Source organism: Lycium ferocissimum, chromosome 3 (genome assembly GCF_029784015.1).
Source record: "Lycium ferocissimum isolate CSIRO_LF1 chromosome 3, AGI_CSIRO_Lferr_CH_V1, whole genome shotgun sequence".
In the NCBI taxonomy this organism is placed as follows: Eukaryota; Viridiplantae; Streptophyta; class Magnoliopsida; order Solanales; family Solanaceae; genus Lycium; species Lycium ferocissimum.
In genome coordinates this window covers 5930379-5946758 of record NC_081344.1, presented here as the reverse complement: position 1 = coordinate 5946758, position 16380 = coordinate 5930379, and the positions used below count along the sequence as shown (strand labels likewise).

At 33.9% G+C, this 16380-nt stretch overlaps 2 protein-coding genes across 5 annotated transcripts; both read right to left on the bottom strand.

The window, feature by feature from the left end:
• Window positions 1-2514: 2514 nt before the first annotated feature.
• On the bottom strand, window positions 2515-2907 carry LOC132048630 (uncharacterized). Its single transcript, XM_059439337.1, has one exon. The coding sequence runs from the start codon at window positions 2905-2907 to the stop codon at window positions 2515-2517; it is 393 nt and encodes a 130-aa protein (XP_059295320.1).
• A 10243-nt stretch (window positions 2908-13150) lies between these two features.
• Window positions 13151-15836, bottom strand: LOC132049449 (myb-related protein 2-like). Of its 4 annotated transcripts, XM_059440255.1 has the most exons (7): window positions 15637-15836; window positions 15336-15548; window positions 15168-15244; window positions 14987-15047; window positions 14814-14889; window positions 14656-14725; window positions 13151-14121 (listed from the first exon to the last, which is right to left on the bottom strand). In XM_059440255.1, exons 2-7 carry the CDS (start codon window positions 15538-15540, stop codon window positions 13384-13386), a joined length of 1227 nt encoding a protein of 408 aa, XP_059296238.1. In that variant the 5' UTR covers window positions 15541-15548; window positions 15637-15836; the 3' UTR covers window positions 13151-13383. The 4 variants fall into 4 exon arrangements, with proteins under 4 accessions (XP_059296238.1, XP_059296239.1, XP_059296240.1 ...); XM_059440256.1 differs by lacking the exon at window positions 15637-15836 and having other exon boundaries at window positions 14814-14886; window positions 15336-15601; XM_059440257.1 differs by lacking the exon at window positions 15637-15836 and having other exon boundaries at window positions 13151-14103; window positions 15336-15600.
• Between the last annotated feature and the right edge of the window lie 544 nt (window positions 15837-16380).

Here is a 16380-nt window from a genome sequence, read left to right as displayed (position 1 = left end):
TATTAGGTACCTAACAATAAGCTATGTGGTCTAGGCGTCTAGTTAACAGAAACAGAGCAGGAAAAATGCATGCTATTAGTTACCTAACTATAGGCTGAGTCATCTAGTTAACAGGAAATGGGAAAATTCCACTGAAGAATTTATTTTGAAAACTCCTTTTTTTTTTTTATAGCCATGCCTGACTATTCCGTATTGGCGCCGCATCCCAGGAAAACTATCTTATGCCTTTCATAAATTTAAATATATTGATAAAGGCAAAAGTCAGAGATAGCCCCTAAACTTTACCATATTTTTTCTCTGCACCTAAACCGAGGTTGTCCACGTATCTAAACCAGTCAATTTGTACCACATAAATACTTTTTGCTGATGTGGCAAAAAAAGTGAAATGCACTCTCCTTGAGCGCGTGAAGTACTCTTCAACAATAATTTTTTTTTTGGTTGACAGCTTACTCTTTTAAAATATGACTTAAATTAAAAAAAAAAAAAAAAAAACTAAAAACTTTACAGCCCAGCCCGTCAGTCATCTCCCCTCACCCCTCTTCGTCTTCTCCATCACTGCTTCTCTTCTTCAATTTTTTTGTTGTTCTTTTATTTTTTGTTTCTTTTGATTCTTTCTATAAAAATAATTTGTGAATTAGATGTTTCTTTTGATCACCATTTTCTTTATTTTTTCTAAATCTGAAAAGCACCATCACCATCACCATCTTGTTCACTGGAAAAAATGGAGACTCACCACTCTTAGCACTCTCTTTTTTATGAAATGTGCATTCTCAACTTTCATTGATTAACTTATATTTAGTAAGAATTTTAAAGATTGAAGAAAAGGGGAATAATTGTTGTGGGGTGGGCGGATGGCTCCCTCGGGGGGGGGGGGACGGCGGTTGGGCGTGGTGGTGGCGGCCGCGGTGGCGGGATGAAGATGAAAATGGTGTGGGGGGGGGGGGGGGGGGGGGAGGAGATGAAAATGGGAGAGGGGTACGGCGACCGGAGTTGAAGGGGGGGGGGGGCGAAAGGTATGAAGATGGGGGGTGGTGGTGGTGCGGCGGCCGGAGATGAAAATAGGGGGGGGGGGGTGTTGTATAATTTATATTTAATTATTATGATGGACCCTGCAGCCACGTGTCATGTTTTCATTTGACAAAGTTGCCACGTCATGGAGAGTGTAATACACTCTCCTAATTTTACTGATTATTGTGAAAAAGGTACCCAATGGGATCAAATTCGGACTGGTTTAGGTACGCAATAGGTACAACCCTCGGTTTAGATACCCCAGTGGAAAATGTGGCAAAGTTTAGAGGGCTATCTATGACTTTTGCCATTGATAAACCATTGAGGAACAAGAAGTCACTCTTACCCATTAACCTATGGCTGCTGCCAACCCACTTAGTTACCTTTTTTCTTTTTCTTCCCTTGTTTTGCCCATAGTCTAAGGGCACCCGTTACATGCGCATGATTTTGCTCCATCCTTAAACATAATAGTAATACATAATTTCCCTTTAAATGTGTCTCAAAAAAAATTTACCCACTTAATCCGAACTGAGGACAGGTTTTTGGGGTTAGCTCACGCTGAGGGGTGTCCCAGTCTTCGTAGCTCATGTATTGCCCAAAACATAAGGGGCATGGTGACTTGACGTCATCCTCTCCAAGCTTATACATCGGAAGTACTATATGTTTGGGGTTCCAAATCAACAATGACGATTAAACACGACGGTTCCACTCGTTGTGGGACTTAACATCTTATGCCACTCTTTCTCCAGTTCTACTCCCGAGTAGAACTAATATCCCCTCAGGTGATAAGGTGACAAAGAAAATACTCCCTCAGTCTCAATTTATGTGGCACCATTTGATCGGGCATGGAGTTTAAAAAATAAGGGAAGATTTTGTTATGTTTACCAAATTGCCCTTACTTTAGTGCCTACTTTTGTTAACTTTTCTTCACAACAAGTACACATCTTTAAAAGTAAGTGGGACCCGACAAGGGTAAAATAGAGATGGTGTCATTAAAGAGTTGCCTAATAAGAAAAGGTGATATTTATTTTGGGACGGACTAAAAAGGAAATGGTGCCACATAAATTGAGACAGCGGGAGTATTATTCACTCATATATGTTGCGTGTGACAAACGAAAAACACACAAAAATTATTTTCATGTGATCGATCATGCCCTTCAAGAATTCATTTTCGTCTTTTAGATTAACAGTGTTAAGATAATTAAGTAACAAAGCGCTTAAGAGAAATATATTATAATTTCTCACTGCTCAGATGATAGCCTTCATGCAACTCGATAGGTAAAGGAGAAATTAGAGTTGATATACTGAAGAAGATTAACTACCAAATTTGTAAGTTTCACTTGAACTAAGAAAAGTAGTACTCCTGTCCTTCACTATAGCAGAAGTACCTGTTTTCTTGTTACGTATCTCTCAAGATTTTTGCATCTTACCATAGTTGACTGACTATGGTTATGTTACAGTCTTACAATATGAGAAACTAAAATCCGAAGAAGACTAATTAATAAGCTAGTCTAATTCAGGTATGCTATCTAGAGCAGGCTTCCATCCTATACAATCATTAGTGTCAATATCAGTGAAAGAACTACTATTATTAATCTCATCGATAGAGCTTTGTTCTTTCTGAAGAGGATACTGAAACATGCCATCATCAAGTCTTAATCCTCCTTCATTTAAAAGATCTTGCAACTCTTGCTTAGTGATAACAACCTTAATTCTTACAACCTCTGAGCAACCTTTGCTACTTTCCTTAACTACTTCATCAGAAAACCGCACCTTCTTTTTGGCATGTTTTGTCTGTGGCTCTGGTAAAAGAGGTGACACTTCAGGGACCTTCATTGGAGCTTTATATTCAAGGACCTTCTTCTTATCATTTTGAACAATTACTATGCAATTTCCCATTGTAACACTATTTGTGTTGCATTGCTATAAGGAGTTTAGGTATAAGTTTTTTTGAGTAAAAGCTTGTTTAGAGCACACACTAGTGTTCCTTTTATAAGGAAAAAAAGGTGTGAGAAAGCCCCTATATTTTCTCAATATTATAATGCAAATGATTTAACTGTCTGCTCTAATTTTATGTGACATCATTTGACTGGACATAGAATTTAAGAAATAATTTTTTTTTAAACTTGTAATCTAAGACAAGTTATAAACATTTGTCTAACTATAAATCTTCTCATTAAGAGTAAAATGAATAGTTCTTCAATTGAATTATTTTATATTTATGAAAATTATGTCAAATCTTTTTTGAATAAGCTAAAAAGGAATAGGGCGCCCATAAAATGGGGTAGAGGGAATATGTAGTACTGATGATATAAATATTTTTAGTATTACTGTATTTTAACAAGTTGTAACAGATAAACTGTCCTTTCTTTTATTTTTTATGTGACTAATAGTTTTAGTTTTGACGGACAATTACATTTAGTTATCTTTTAGGTAACTCGTCAGTATAATTCTCTCTCTCTTTTTTTATTTTAGATTTTCAAAGTATAGAAATACAGAGTAAGACTCCATACAATAGACCCTTGAGATTCGACCCTTTCCCGAACCCCGCGCATGGGGTGAACTTAGTGCACCACGGGCTGCCCCCGCCCTTTTTTTTTTTTTTTCAAAGTATAAAAATTAAATTATAGTGGAAAACATATTAACACTTTGGACCCCACCTTGTTGATTTTTGTTGTTGTGCAATTGAGGGGTCATGATCTATATTGGTAGTGATGAAGATCATGATTCCTCTGAACTTCTCTGTTCATACCTTTCTGATATACAATCCACTAAGTGAGAGGTGCAGGCCTGCTCATTTTCTTGTTTTGACCAAGTTATAAACATAAACGTGTTACTATATCAATATCAATACTTGTTATAAATGATAAAATGATTATCAGAAAACTAACTAAATTAAAGTAGACTAACACTAACTGGTATATTTGCTAGTACTAGTAGCAGTACACTCTTTTCTCTGTTGTAAAAATTATACTGTAGGTTTTACTTTTGAGATAACTGACTGCTGTTACTGTGGCAAAATTATCACCAGACACTATGTTTACGGTGAAAGATGATGAGTTAAAGATCAAAATAGGACCCCTAAAGCAATTCCAATATTAGTTGGTGATTTATTTTTATTTATTCAAAGTTCGGTGAACAAAATTATATGATACTTGTGTTGATAGAAAATAGCAAATAACTCGTAAAATTAATTAAGGTGCGTTAAGTTAAGTTAGCTCAACACTGCGATTATGAAAAATTAAAAAAAATAAGATCTGTAAAGCAAGATCTAAGTGATTTGAATAAAATGCACCAGAAATAATGGTTCTCTAAGTTTGACTCCTCTTTTAGCGCACTTTGTTTGTTTCTTTTTGGCCTTGTTTGTTTCTTTTTGGCAGCAATATGTCTTTCTGACTCTATTTTCTAAACGAGGTCGGTTGGGGCGTCCAAAACTATCATAGCATTTCTAATTTCCTATAATACTTTTCCTTTACAATATTTAGAGTGAAATCTTTCGGAATATGTAATTCATGTTTATTTTTCTTTTTTGTCTTTTTTGTACCTGATATTACGAAAAGCCCACTTTATATATATTTTCAATAGGGAGAAGGAGAAGAATAAGAGGAATACAAATTAACAAATTACAAAGTTAGTGACCAACGGAGGCACAGCTAGGGGCGAAAGTAGTTCATCCAATGAAAATTACCGCAGATATATAAATTTAATTTTTTATGTAGTATATAGTAAATGATAAATTTTTTTAGTGAAAATTCAACTCCACCACCGGTGACCGGTCCAAGGCACAATTATTCAGCAGGACAAGTGTAAGGTCAGATATGGCCTTCTCCTTTTTGGTTCGCACTCAACCGTCATCAATTTATATGTAGCAAATTCGTTCTTTTCCACCCTCGGATCTAGACTATTTGACCAGTCTTCCGGATCTAAAATCCTTGTGCGATTTCACATTTCTTGTCAAAAGTGCCATTTATATTAAGTTAATAATTATTAATTTGAGAGGGCCTATGCTTCAACAATCTAGGGGGCAACATTAGATGAATATGATTATTAAAAGAGAGGTTACGATGATCTTTTTTGAAGTTTGGAGGGGCATGTATGGCCCTCTTGCCCCCTAAGCGATACTCTAAACTAAACCACTAAAGATGAGATTTTAAACTTTAGAAGCTCCAAGATATATATGAACACATATTCATCGTTCAACGTACCCTAACTAAAAATCTCCTTGTACCCGAGAACATTCTCATCAACTAATCCTACGGAAAGAAAGATTGTTAATAGTGTGAAGATGCATGCTTTCATCTTATTTTCCTAAAGAAGAAGGAACTCTTGCTTATGATCATAATTCTATGCCCCAAAAATATAAAAAGTTAAAAACTACATTTTGTTGTTCTCCGATAGATCCAGAATTTAAAACTTATGGATTCATAATCTAATATTTATAGATATTTAGAGCCCGTTTGGATCGGCTTATTTTAGTGTTTTTAGGCAAGAATAACTTTTAAGCACTTTTATAGTATTTGGGTAAGATTTAAAAAAATGCTTTTAAACACTTATTTTTAAGCCAAAATAACAAAATAAGCCATAAATAAGTCCATCCAAACAGGCTCTTATTTGATTTCTTAATACATATAAGAGTCTGGAAAAAATTACTGATTTCGTGTAAACTCATTGGTTGTGTTATAGATCAGCTTCTGAGTGTGTGTGTGTGTGTGTAGGAACAACGTATTAATAAGGCAGACTATTTATTTGAAACTTCAAACATATATTTCCGATAATGTTGTTTCCTGGTTTCGAATGATGCTCATGCTCATATCATAGGACACTATATCTTGCTTTTATCGTCTGTTTACATGCATGATGCTCACACATTTAAAACTGCACTAGTGCATGCTCAATATAATTTCTTAGGATCATGTAATCTCAGCCTCTCATGCCCCCACTCATCAAGAAAAAGAAAAAAGAAACACGTTTTTTTCCACATTGGATATATTACAATAATGTTGTCCAAGTACAGGGAATTAATGTAGAGTTACCTATCAAGTTTCAAGAACACTCCAAATGAAAACGAAATCCATAATATCAGACAAATATTCCCTCATAATCATTTCCAAGCCAAAAGGTCACTATCTTTCACTGCTTTTGCCACCCCATGTTTAAAAAGGAGACCTGTTTTTGAGTTTTTTTCATTTTTCTAATGTGTGTTTAACCCTTTGGAAAATCTAACATATTTTGTGAACTTTTCAACTATTGGGATTTGAAGTGGGGACTATAGTGCATGGTTGGTTAGTAGACACTGACACTTGTCGTCTTTGTGCGGGGCGGCCACCGCCGATTGGACTTGGCTGCTATTTCATCATCATCAAGATCTCAAATTTTGCTGCCAAACTAATTAATTTTCAACTCTTTGATTAGGCTCTTTCCTTTGGTATTAAAGTTTCGTATTACGATTAAGCTCTAACTGAATTTCGTTGAATTTATCCCACACATAATACTGGAGTATTATTTTAACCTTATATTGTGATATTTAGACTCATCTAGTACTTTAACTATATATCTCATTCCTTTAGAAAAATAACGCGTTAGTCGGAGCTATTCACATATTGAAGTTTAACTTACTATTATAAGAAACCAGTGTTAGATTTTGTATACCTTACCACTGTTATATATAGACTATTCACATATTGAAGTTTAACTTGCTATTATAAGAAACCAGTGTTAGATTTTGTATACCTTACCGCTGTTATATATTGCAGTAAGGTATATAAAATGTGGATTATATACCAAGATATATAAAGTACAAAAATGTTACAGTATAATATTTTAAGGGGCAAAATTTATAATGTGTACCAACCGATAAATATAGTGGAAATTTCAGAAATGTACAATTCGGTAACTTACATTGCAAAAATATAGCTCAAAACTTATATTGCAAAAATATAGCCCAAAAACACTTTTATACAATGTTGTACACTTATATATAAAAGACAGGTACATTATGTATGTATGAAAGTGTATAATGTATAAGTATATACACTAAAAGATATAATTATACAATATTATCCACGAAAATACGCACTTATACACATTTATACACAACTATACAATAATGTATAAGTGGGTATAAACATAGATTTGGACTGGTTTTGAATAAGAATTGCACTTTTATACAAGATAGATACACTATGTATATAGGTGTATAAAAATGTATAATAGTGTATAAGAGGTGTGTATATACACTCCTCTTATACACTATTATACAGAAAACTAACTCCAACACGGCCAACACAGGAATAGCAGCAGATCTGAGTGGGTTTTCCTGTTATCACGCCACCAATGACGGAGGAGCGACGACAGAACACCACTAACGAGCTCACGCCGGAGCTCCGGCGAAAAACACCAACCATACCACCTCGCACACCATCACCAGATCTGAGTGGATTTTTCGGTGAGTCGTCTGGCGAGTGGATCATTTTTTGTAAGATTTAAAAAAGTGGGTCAATTTTGATAGTATTGTTACCCTAATTAACATAGGGTGTAATTTTATAATTTTATCATAAATATACGCCTGAATAATTATGAATAATACCCCATAAATGATATAATTACTCGGTAAATAAAATCGGCTCATTCGCGCAAATGTCCCTATTTAGGGTGATCTTTAATTTTTGTCCCCTAAATTAGTGCATGGTCTTTAATTTTTGCCCTTCAAAGATTTTTGGCGCGGCATAATTTAGATTTCACTCACCATGTTTTAGTTTAACTTCGACATATGTATCATAACACCACACAAATTATGCTGGACAAGGCAAAACTTTCAACAACATAATCTGAAAAAATGTATAATTTTAGAATTCGCTCGGCATATTTTACGTTTAACTTTGGCTTATGTATCATAACATCCATACAAATTATGCCGGACAAGGCAAAACTTTCAACACTCAAAATAATCTGAAAAAGGGCATAATTTTAGAATTCACTCCGCAATTTTACGTTTATATTTGGCGTATGTAGCATAACATCCATATAAGTTATGTCGGACAAGGCAAAACTTTCAACACTCAATATAATCTGAAAAATACTACAAGACTTATGCTGCATGACTTAATTCCTATAGATTTGATGCCGAGCGGGACAAAAATTTAGTTTTCAAAGATAAAAAACGTTATAGAAATTATGCCAAGCGAAGCAGATCTGGATATTTTCATTAAATAAATAGTAGGATCAAAGATTAAAGACCAAATATATGAGGGACAAAAATTAAAGACCAAAGTGTTTGAAGGGAAATACTTGCAAAAACTTGAATAAGATCAATGTGGATTAAAGATAGGGCAATTTACACGATTTCCCTTATTCGGGGGTGGTCTTTAATTTTTTCCCTTCGCCTTAAAATCCTTGGTTTTGTGTTCGAACTCTCGCTCGATCAAAAAAATTTAAAAAAAAATCTCAAGGCAGAATTTGGATTCGCAAGTTAGAGTTTGACCTTATAAGGCTGAGTTTTACTTAAGGTAGCAAACTCTAACTTAAGGCAGAGTTTGCATGAAACTCTGCCTGCCTTCAGGCATCTGGCAAACTCTATCTTAAGGTAAAGTTTATAGGCAAATTCTGCCTTGTGATTTTTTTTTAATTTTTGACTGAGCGGGGGTTTGAACCCGAAATCTCAGGATATTTTTGGTCACTTTTTTAAGCGAGGAGCAAAATTTAAAGACCAATAATTTGAGAGGGGGAAATTAAAGACCAGTGCCTTTGAAGCACAATCCGCGCAAAAAAGGGAAAATGACCTAATAATACCTATTTAAGACTTTATATTACAAAACATAAGGATACTTTTCCTTATTTACAAAACATACCAACAAAATTACAAAGCATACCAGATTTGGGCTTAATGGGATACCCACGATTTTAGATTATTTTTTTTTTTAAGGAAGAAAATCTGATTTTAAATGTGTACTTAATTCTAGGATAGTTACCATTCAACTTATTCTTCTTCTTTTTAAAAATATTTCTCTCTCTCTCTCTCTCCCCCTCTATGATAGACACCATTTTCATACCTAAAGTCCATCTTCTCTCCCAGTATAACTTTTCAAACCAATATTACTAAGTATTTTTGATTACTAACTTGTGTATTAATTGTATATAAAAATTGATTTGTACCGTTTTGAGATATCTATGATCATTGTGTGTTTTGAAAATCTGTATAAATTATATAAATTGTAGTTTTAGAAAATGTTGAAAACTAATATATCTATGAAATGTGTATGGAGTTTGCTATTGTCATTTTTTAGATATATGCGGCACAATGTCTATGAAATGCGAACAAATTCGATATCAATTAGTCTTAAAAGTATTTTGAACTGATATGTGGATGGAATTTGGTTTGTATCAATCAGAAAACTTATTATATATATATACTTTTTCATAATCTATACATACTTTGATCAGATTTTATACAATTTATATGTACTTTATCATACAACTTTTATACATATTTCATATGTAGAAATTATAACGAATTTATACATTTATACATATTGCATACAAAAATTAATAGATATTTATTTTCTGGTGTATTAACTTTGTATGGAATCTGGTTTGTATCAATTACTAGTTTATTATACATATTTTTCAAAATTTATACATACTTTGATTAGATTTTATTCAATTTATATGTACTTTATAATAATCAAAATACTCATATAATTTTTATACATATTTCATATATAAAAATTATAAGAATCTATACAATTATACGTATTGCATACGAAAATTATACATATATGTTTTTTGGTGTATAAACTTTGTACATAAAAATTACTGATTATAATGGACTTTTTGAGCAAAAGTTGGAGAAAGTTAGGTAACAATATCTCTTAATTTTGAATGGGAAGAGAAAAGTGGATGAAATAAGCAAGCAAACGTTGGAGAAAATCAGGGAACTATACCTCTAAATTTTGAATGGAGAGAGAAAAGTGGATAAAATAAGTAAAACAATTTCCTTACCTTATTTATTGTGTTTTATTTGCGTTTTTTTAATTTACCTAATTTGTATAGATTTTGTAACAAGTCTATTGATATATTTTGTAAACTGAAAAATATCATCACGTTCTGTAAATATACCCCCTTAACATGTACATATATGTTTTTTGCCCCGCAAAAAATGCTAAAAATGCTACTTCATTTGTCTAGTATTTTTGGGCCTCTATGCGGCCCAAATTCATAAATAGAGAGAGTCTTGGGATAGGCCAACGTCTAGCTGCCCTGTCTTTGCCAATTTTGTCATCCCCGCTTACAAGTTACAACTGTGTCTTGACTCTTGATCTAGTGGTTATATTAGGTAGTTACGTTAGTAGAATATAAGATTCAAATCGATGTTAACTCTTACGTATGATCAATGAGGTGAAGTCACGCTAATTAAAACATAAAATAGCCTTCACTTAATTGCTTAAATTAAAATAGCTGGTATATTTATCATATGGAGTATATAATTTATGAGTACATAATATGTGTATAAACATATATAATCAGTGTATAATATAAGTATATATGCTAGAAAAGGTAAACAATAAATCGGACAGCCTATTTGTATATAGATCCCACTTTATCTACTATAACCGTTAAGTCACTAACTTTAGTATTAGGAGGACAAAATTGTTAGATTTTTGGGTTTTCCCTTCCTATGTGGAATTGGATTAATAAAACTCAATCCAATTTGGACCAGGCCAATTTTGCTCAAAATTTCCTCTATATATAGGATCAATTTAGGTCTTATTTTCACAACACAAGAGTGAATTCATAGTAGCCATATAAAGAGAAAAACGTGAGAGAGAAAGAGATTTTTCGTCCGTAAATTTTCTGTACAAAGAAATTCGCTTTAAATTGCGTTTCTCGATTCGTTAACCGTTGGATCGTGCTAAAATTTTAATCGGGGTTCTCAACATCCGGTTCTTCGATTTCAATGGTGGAGATCGGATTTTGTGGTCCGTAGCTCCGCTTTCGAGTACGAACGAAGAGCTCGTTTTTGGGGTGATTTCTCTCCTTTCTTCACTAGTTTTGGTGCTATCTTTTATGTATTGTTGCTCCGTGCTTAGCTTTGTTGTTGTAGCCATTTGGAGAACATAGTTGTAACTCTTGTTGATTATAGTGGAGCTTTTGTGGGCCGAAGGTCCCGTGGATGTTTCCTCTTCACCTTGAAGGGATTTTACCACATAAATTTGAAGTCTCTTCCATTCAATTTATTTATGCTTACTTTGCTATTTTATTGTTGGTATAGCTGCTGCCCGGATTTCCATTTGTGCTAGTGTTTATTGTCTTCTCTTGGTTCAAATAGTTTGGGAAGTTTTGACTTGAATATTTCTTCCGCTGTTACCTCATCGTGCAATTTGGTTATTGCTTGTTTCTTCCCAACAAAAATTTATCCATCAATGCAATTTTACTGCTACAATGGAGAATATGTTAAAATTATTTTTATGTGATAAAAAATTACTTTGCGACTTTATTGTCACAATAAATAAAGTAACTAACAACACCAAATAGTTAGCTTGATCAAAAAATGAAACATATAAAGTTGAAGCTAGGCCCGTTTCTTCCAATTGACAAAACTTCAAATCGAATTTCAATGAAAGTGAAAGATCAGTATAAACAGGAAATCATGTGGCTAAAGCTTTTGAAAATGGTGAATAATGGGCATTTCTCTCATTTTTCTTTATAAGGTATGCATGCATGCACACAGAGAAATTCGATACCTTATCAATTTCATTGAAGCACATATGTATCAATGAATTTGTCCCTTAGACCTTTTATTTCCTATTCGCTCGAGTATCAATTAAACAAACAAAAACAAAAACAAAAACAAAAAACAAAACAAAAAAAAAAGAGAGGATATTTTTCTCCTTTGTAGATTAAGGATGTTATAATACGTGTCGCTTTCAGTTTCTATTGGAGTATCATTTTGCCCATGTATTCTGATTCTTCTTTCATAATGGAGAGATATGTGTATATGTGTTTTGGCTTGAACACAATTGTTGTCATGTGCTTATGGGTTTTTTGATGAAATGACAGAATTAAGTTTGTTAATACACTATTAACCTATATGGCCAGGTTTCTAGGAAGCCAAAAGTGCTTTAAAAAAAAAAAAAATCAAAAAGTGCTTATTTTAGAAAATTGCGGCGTTACTCAGGCATTTGGCCAAGCTTTTTGGAGAAAAATAAGTGTTTTTGAGTAGTAGCAGAAGCTGTTTTGTAGAAGATAAGAAAAAGATTAGGTTTTTCTCAGGAGTACTTTTGGAACCTTGGCCAACAAATTATTACTGCAAATATTAATAAAGATGCTTTTTAAATTGATTAGACAAACACAAATGCTACTTTCCAACAAAAAAAGCACTTCCGACAAAAAACACTCTTCAAAATAAGCCGACCTAACAAACTGTATGTTTAAGGACAATTTGGAAGTTAAAAGAATAAGATGGAAATTGGACACTGACATTAGCTATAAAAAGTAAACTTATAGTGAATTACAAATTCTCCTTTTTGAACTTTTATGAATTTTCATAGGCCGAAGTGGTTATCTTATCCATATCACTTGTATAGTAGTTTAACATTGGTTGTTAGGATGATAATTGAGAAAATCTGCTGTAAATTTGGTCTTAATTAATTGCTGATTGGTTACAAAACATTCTGTATTAGATGTGAAGGAATCTAATCATTGCCAACTGACTAAAAGAAATCACTTCTTTTCTTTTCCTTTTTCTCTTATCTTTTCCTTTTTCTCTTATCTTTTTTGAAGAACTCTGAATTGAGAAAAAAAAGTCTAGATTTTCTTAAATTTGCACAGCTTTGTTCATCCTCTGGGATTGCATTTTGTCCGACAGATGTTTATCCATATCTGTAGACATATTTCAAAGAACTTATGTTGGTTTGTAGAATTAAGCACTTGGTTTTTACTAAAAGTGACTTCAGATGTGATAATGATCTATGAAACAAATGACTTTCTTCGATCTGAAGTATTCGCGATATTTCTGGAGTAGCAAATTGAGGAAGTGCTTAGCACATGATATATTTGGTTAGACTTTCTGCATATGACCTTTCATGGACATTTTACTGCAAGATTTTAGATATATGGAACATTCAGCTGCTAAAGGTTAAGCATATTTGTACTGCTAGAAACTATGCAACCCAAAAAGGTTAGATATTAGAGCAGAAAATGAGATCCCCGTAGATCCAATGGTGTTACAGTATCATATATATAATATCTTGAATTCTAATTGCTACACGTTATTTTTGTTCCTTCTAAAAGGAGCATCAGCTTAGTTTCACACATGCAGGCCTCTGTTTGAGAACATAAAATTACTCATGCTTTGCCTTCTGTGTGGAGATGAATCTCTCAGTTCCAACTGAAACCATTTAAGTCAAGTTGCTTACAACTAGAAGCAGCATCAGTTTGGTCATCCGTATTTAGGTCCAGCTTTGGAGTAAAATAAGTCAGCTTATACTCTTGTGATGACATCTGCTTCTCCGGTTTCATTGAATCACTTCTGTCAGCAGCTTGGTGAAAAAGTTTCATGTCTGCATCAACGTAGCTACTGTTAACATTCCGATTTCCTCCTTGAATTCCAACATTCATTGATAAGTTGCTCCAGTTTGTCTCTTTGGCAAATTCTTTCTTTGTATCCTCATCCACTTTGGGAAACGATTTTCTGTTCTCCTTGATGTCGTCACGCCATCTTAGTTCAGTCTGCTGTAACCTGGTTTGATTTTCAATAGCGTCCGTACATGGTCCAAAGTTTAAAGTCCTCAACCCAATCTGGTTATTATGCATGTCCTGCAGGTCCCTCAAGGGGCCTTCAGAGGAGGTTAACGAGCTATCCAATGAGCAATCTGCTAACCGTTGGGTTGCTTGCGTTTGTGGTGTGTGAAATCCTGAAAGTTCTTGTATCTCTGAAAAAGTAGAATTCAGGCATTGGTTGGATACTTTGGATACCAAATCAGACAGTTGAACTTTAGCTGCCTCTAATCCAATTGTTCCCAAGTTTTGTGTTCCAAGTGTTTCTTGTGCTTTCTCGAGCACAGCCTGCAAATATTTCCCTTGAGCCTCTATCCTTAGCTGTAAATGGCGTTGCACCTAATCAGTTCAATTAGGCCTAATTTAGAAGACAGCAAGACAAAAATTTCATCGACTTGTAAAGTTTTGGCTCAAAGAATACCTAAGTCATAATTTAACATTGTCTTAAAACAGAAGTACTATCTGGGACCAGGACTATTAGTATATCATTTGGAGTTCAATTAGGCCTCATTGGAAACTGGTAAGGAAAATTTACCGGTACTAGTAAAGTTTGGCTAGAAGAAAACCTTATGGAGGGGTCACATTGTTAAATTGTTAATTCTTATAACAAAAGCACTATCTAAGACTAAGACTATTTAAACTACGTGATCAACCTATCATTTCGTTATCAATTAACCTGTGAACTCTTCTTTCCCAAAAATGAAAATGCCTTGTGCAATTACCATAATGTATTGCTTCTGGCTTTTCTTCAGATTATGACACAGGAGATCTCATCTTTTACATTGGCATTTATGGTTCTAGCATCTCTTATGTAAGTTAAAAAAAATTTGAAACTGACTCTTATGTAAGTTAAATTTTGTTACAGTTTCTCACCTCAAGCTGCTCATGAAGCCTTCTTTGAACTTCAATTTGCATTTGTATTGCTTCGCTTATTGGTAAGTTGCTGGAGAAAAAAAACGGTTCGCTATGGTGTAAGGTACGGTTCAGACATGAAGTAGGATGAATTTGCCATTCAATTTGTTAGTTCTTACTTGTTTTGTTGGGGTCCAATGCTTGGATTGCTCATAGGGCTTCCAGTGCTCTCACATATTTTCTCCATACTTGCTGCTAAAATTATTTATAAACAATAAATTTATGAATGTTCTCTCTCTGTGGAAGGAGCTTCTTAGATTTGTATAATTTTGAATAATATTGGATTGCTTACCAGCTTTATTGGCTCCGCTAGTATTTGCTTGTCCATGATGGTTCTTACTTAGTCTGTATTTCTGCCAGCCAAAATAGAAGATTAGATTTTCAATTGCAACTCAAAGTACCTGAATGTCAGCTTTGCTCTTTAATTATTTTGACTTGTATATTTGTAAACCATGGAGTGAGTAAAAACTAACCTGAAGATGGCTCTTTAAGTGGTACAAGGTTAGTCCCTGGATCCCCATAAGTTTCAAAACTGATTTTGGTGTGGCTTCTGCAATAGAAGAAAAATGAATATAATTATCTCGATGAGAAATAACATACATTTGGTGCTTATCCAAATTAACATATTTGTGTGCACTTACTGTCGGCTCCACCTAGTTGGTTGACTGCTTCTATAAACCTCTCATGGAGGTCCGGTGTCCATTTCAATCTTGGCTTTGCATCGGTCGAAAGAACAAGCCCCGAGTCTCCATTAGTATTCCCGCCTTGCAGGAACAGATGCCTTTCAGGGAAAGACATTCTTGTAGAAGGGTGCATGTTAGCAGGTTGGTGGTGATGATGGTACATTTTCTGGCCTTGGAATTGAATATTTGGTTATCAGCGAATAAGTCTTATGGTAAGATTTATAGGCCTGATGGGTGACTGAAAGTATTTATCACGTACCTGAAAGGAATCTGATGTCGCTTCAGGTTCAGTGACTCCAGTCTTGTCTTACTCTTGAATTGCAAATAATGATTCTTTACTATTCTTCACAGTATATAACATTGTTTTCCATTTGATTAAATAAAGTTGTCTGCTACAGTTCTATATAGCTCCTTGTTTTCTCTTTGACTAAATTCATAAAAAAGACCCAACCCAAGAAGCTCTAATAAGAAAATGAAAAGAGACAAGGGGGTCCATGAGGCATAGCCAAATGTTTTCAGCTCGAACCATGTATATATAGGAAAAAGAATATTTATAATATATGCATATAATCGTTCTGAACTTATTGACTTTAAATCCTGAATTTGTCTCTAACTCTACACCAATTAAATTTTCATATCGGCTTAGGGAAAAAAAAAAAAAAAAAAATCTTGTCCTTCCAATTTTACACAGTTGTGGGTCCTGAATGCATGTTCTCTTTCTAATCTAAGGGAAAGGCACTATGAATTACATATATTCCTCTGCATTATAAGTTCCTGAAACACTTACACACCTTACAATAGGTACAAGAATTGATCCACCAAAGACTTTTTCCCATGCACACATATTCTTTATCTGGCAAAGTTTTGGAACCACATTCCAAGAACTAATAGTGGAATATTTTTTAAAGAATAATAGTGGAATATTTTTTCCCTGATGGAGATTGGAGGAATCCACTATCTATGATGTCTTCAAAACCTACAAAACCATCTTCCTTTTCAAATG

Excerpts from the sequence above, each read along its gene's own strand:
- LOC132048630 (XM_059439337.1), bottom strand. The coding sequence starts at position 2,907 with ATGGGAAATTGCATAGTAATTGTTCAAAATGATAAGAAGAAGGTCCTT.
- LOC132049449 (XM_059440255.1), bottom strand. The coding sequence starts at position 15,540 with ATGTACCATCATCACCACCAACCTGCTAACATGCACCCTTCTACAAGA. Across the intron at positions 15,048-15,167 it reads ACTTAAAGAGCCATCTTCAG|AAATACAGACTAAGTAAGAA; the intron begins GTTAGTTTTTAC and ends TTTGGCTGGCAG. Across the intron at positions 14,890-14,986 it reads TAGCGGAGCCAATAAAGCTG|CAGCAAGTATGGAGAAAATA; the intron begins GTAAGCAATCCA and ends AAATAATTTTAG.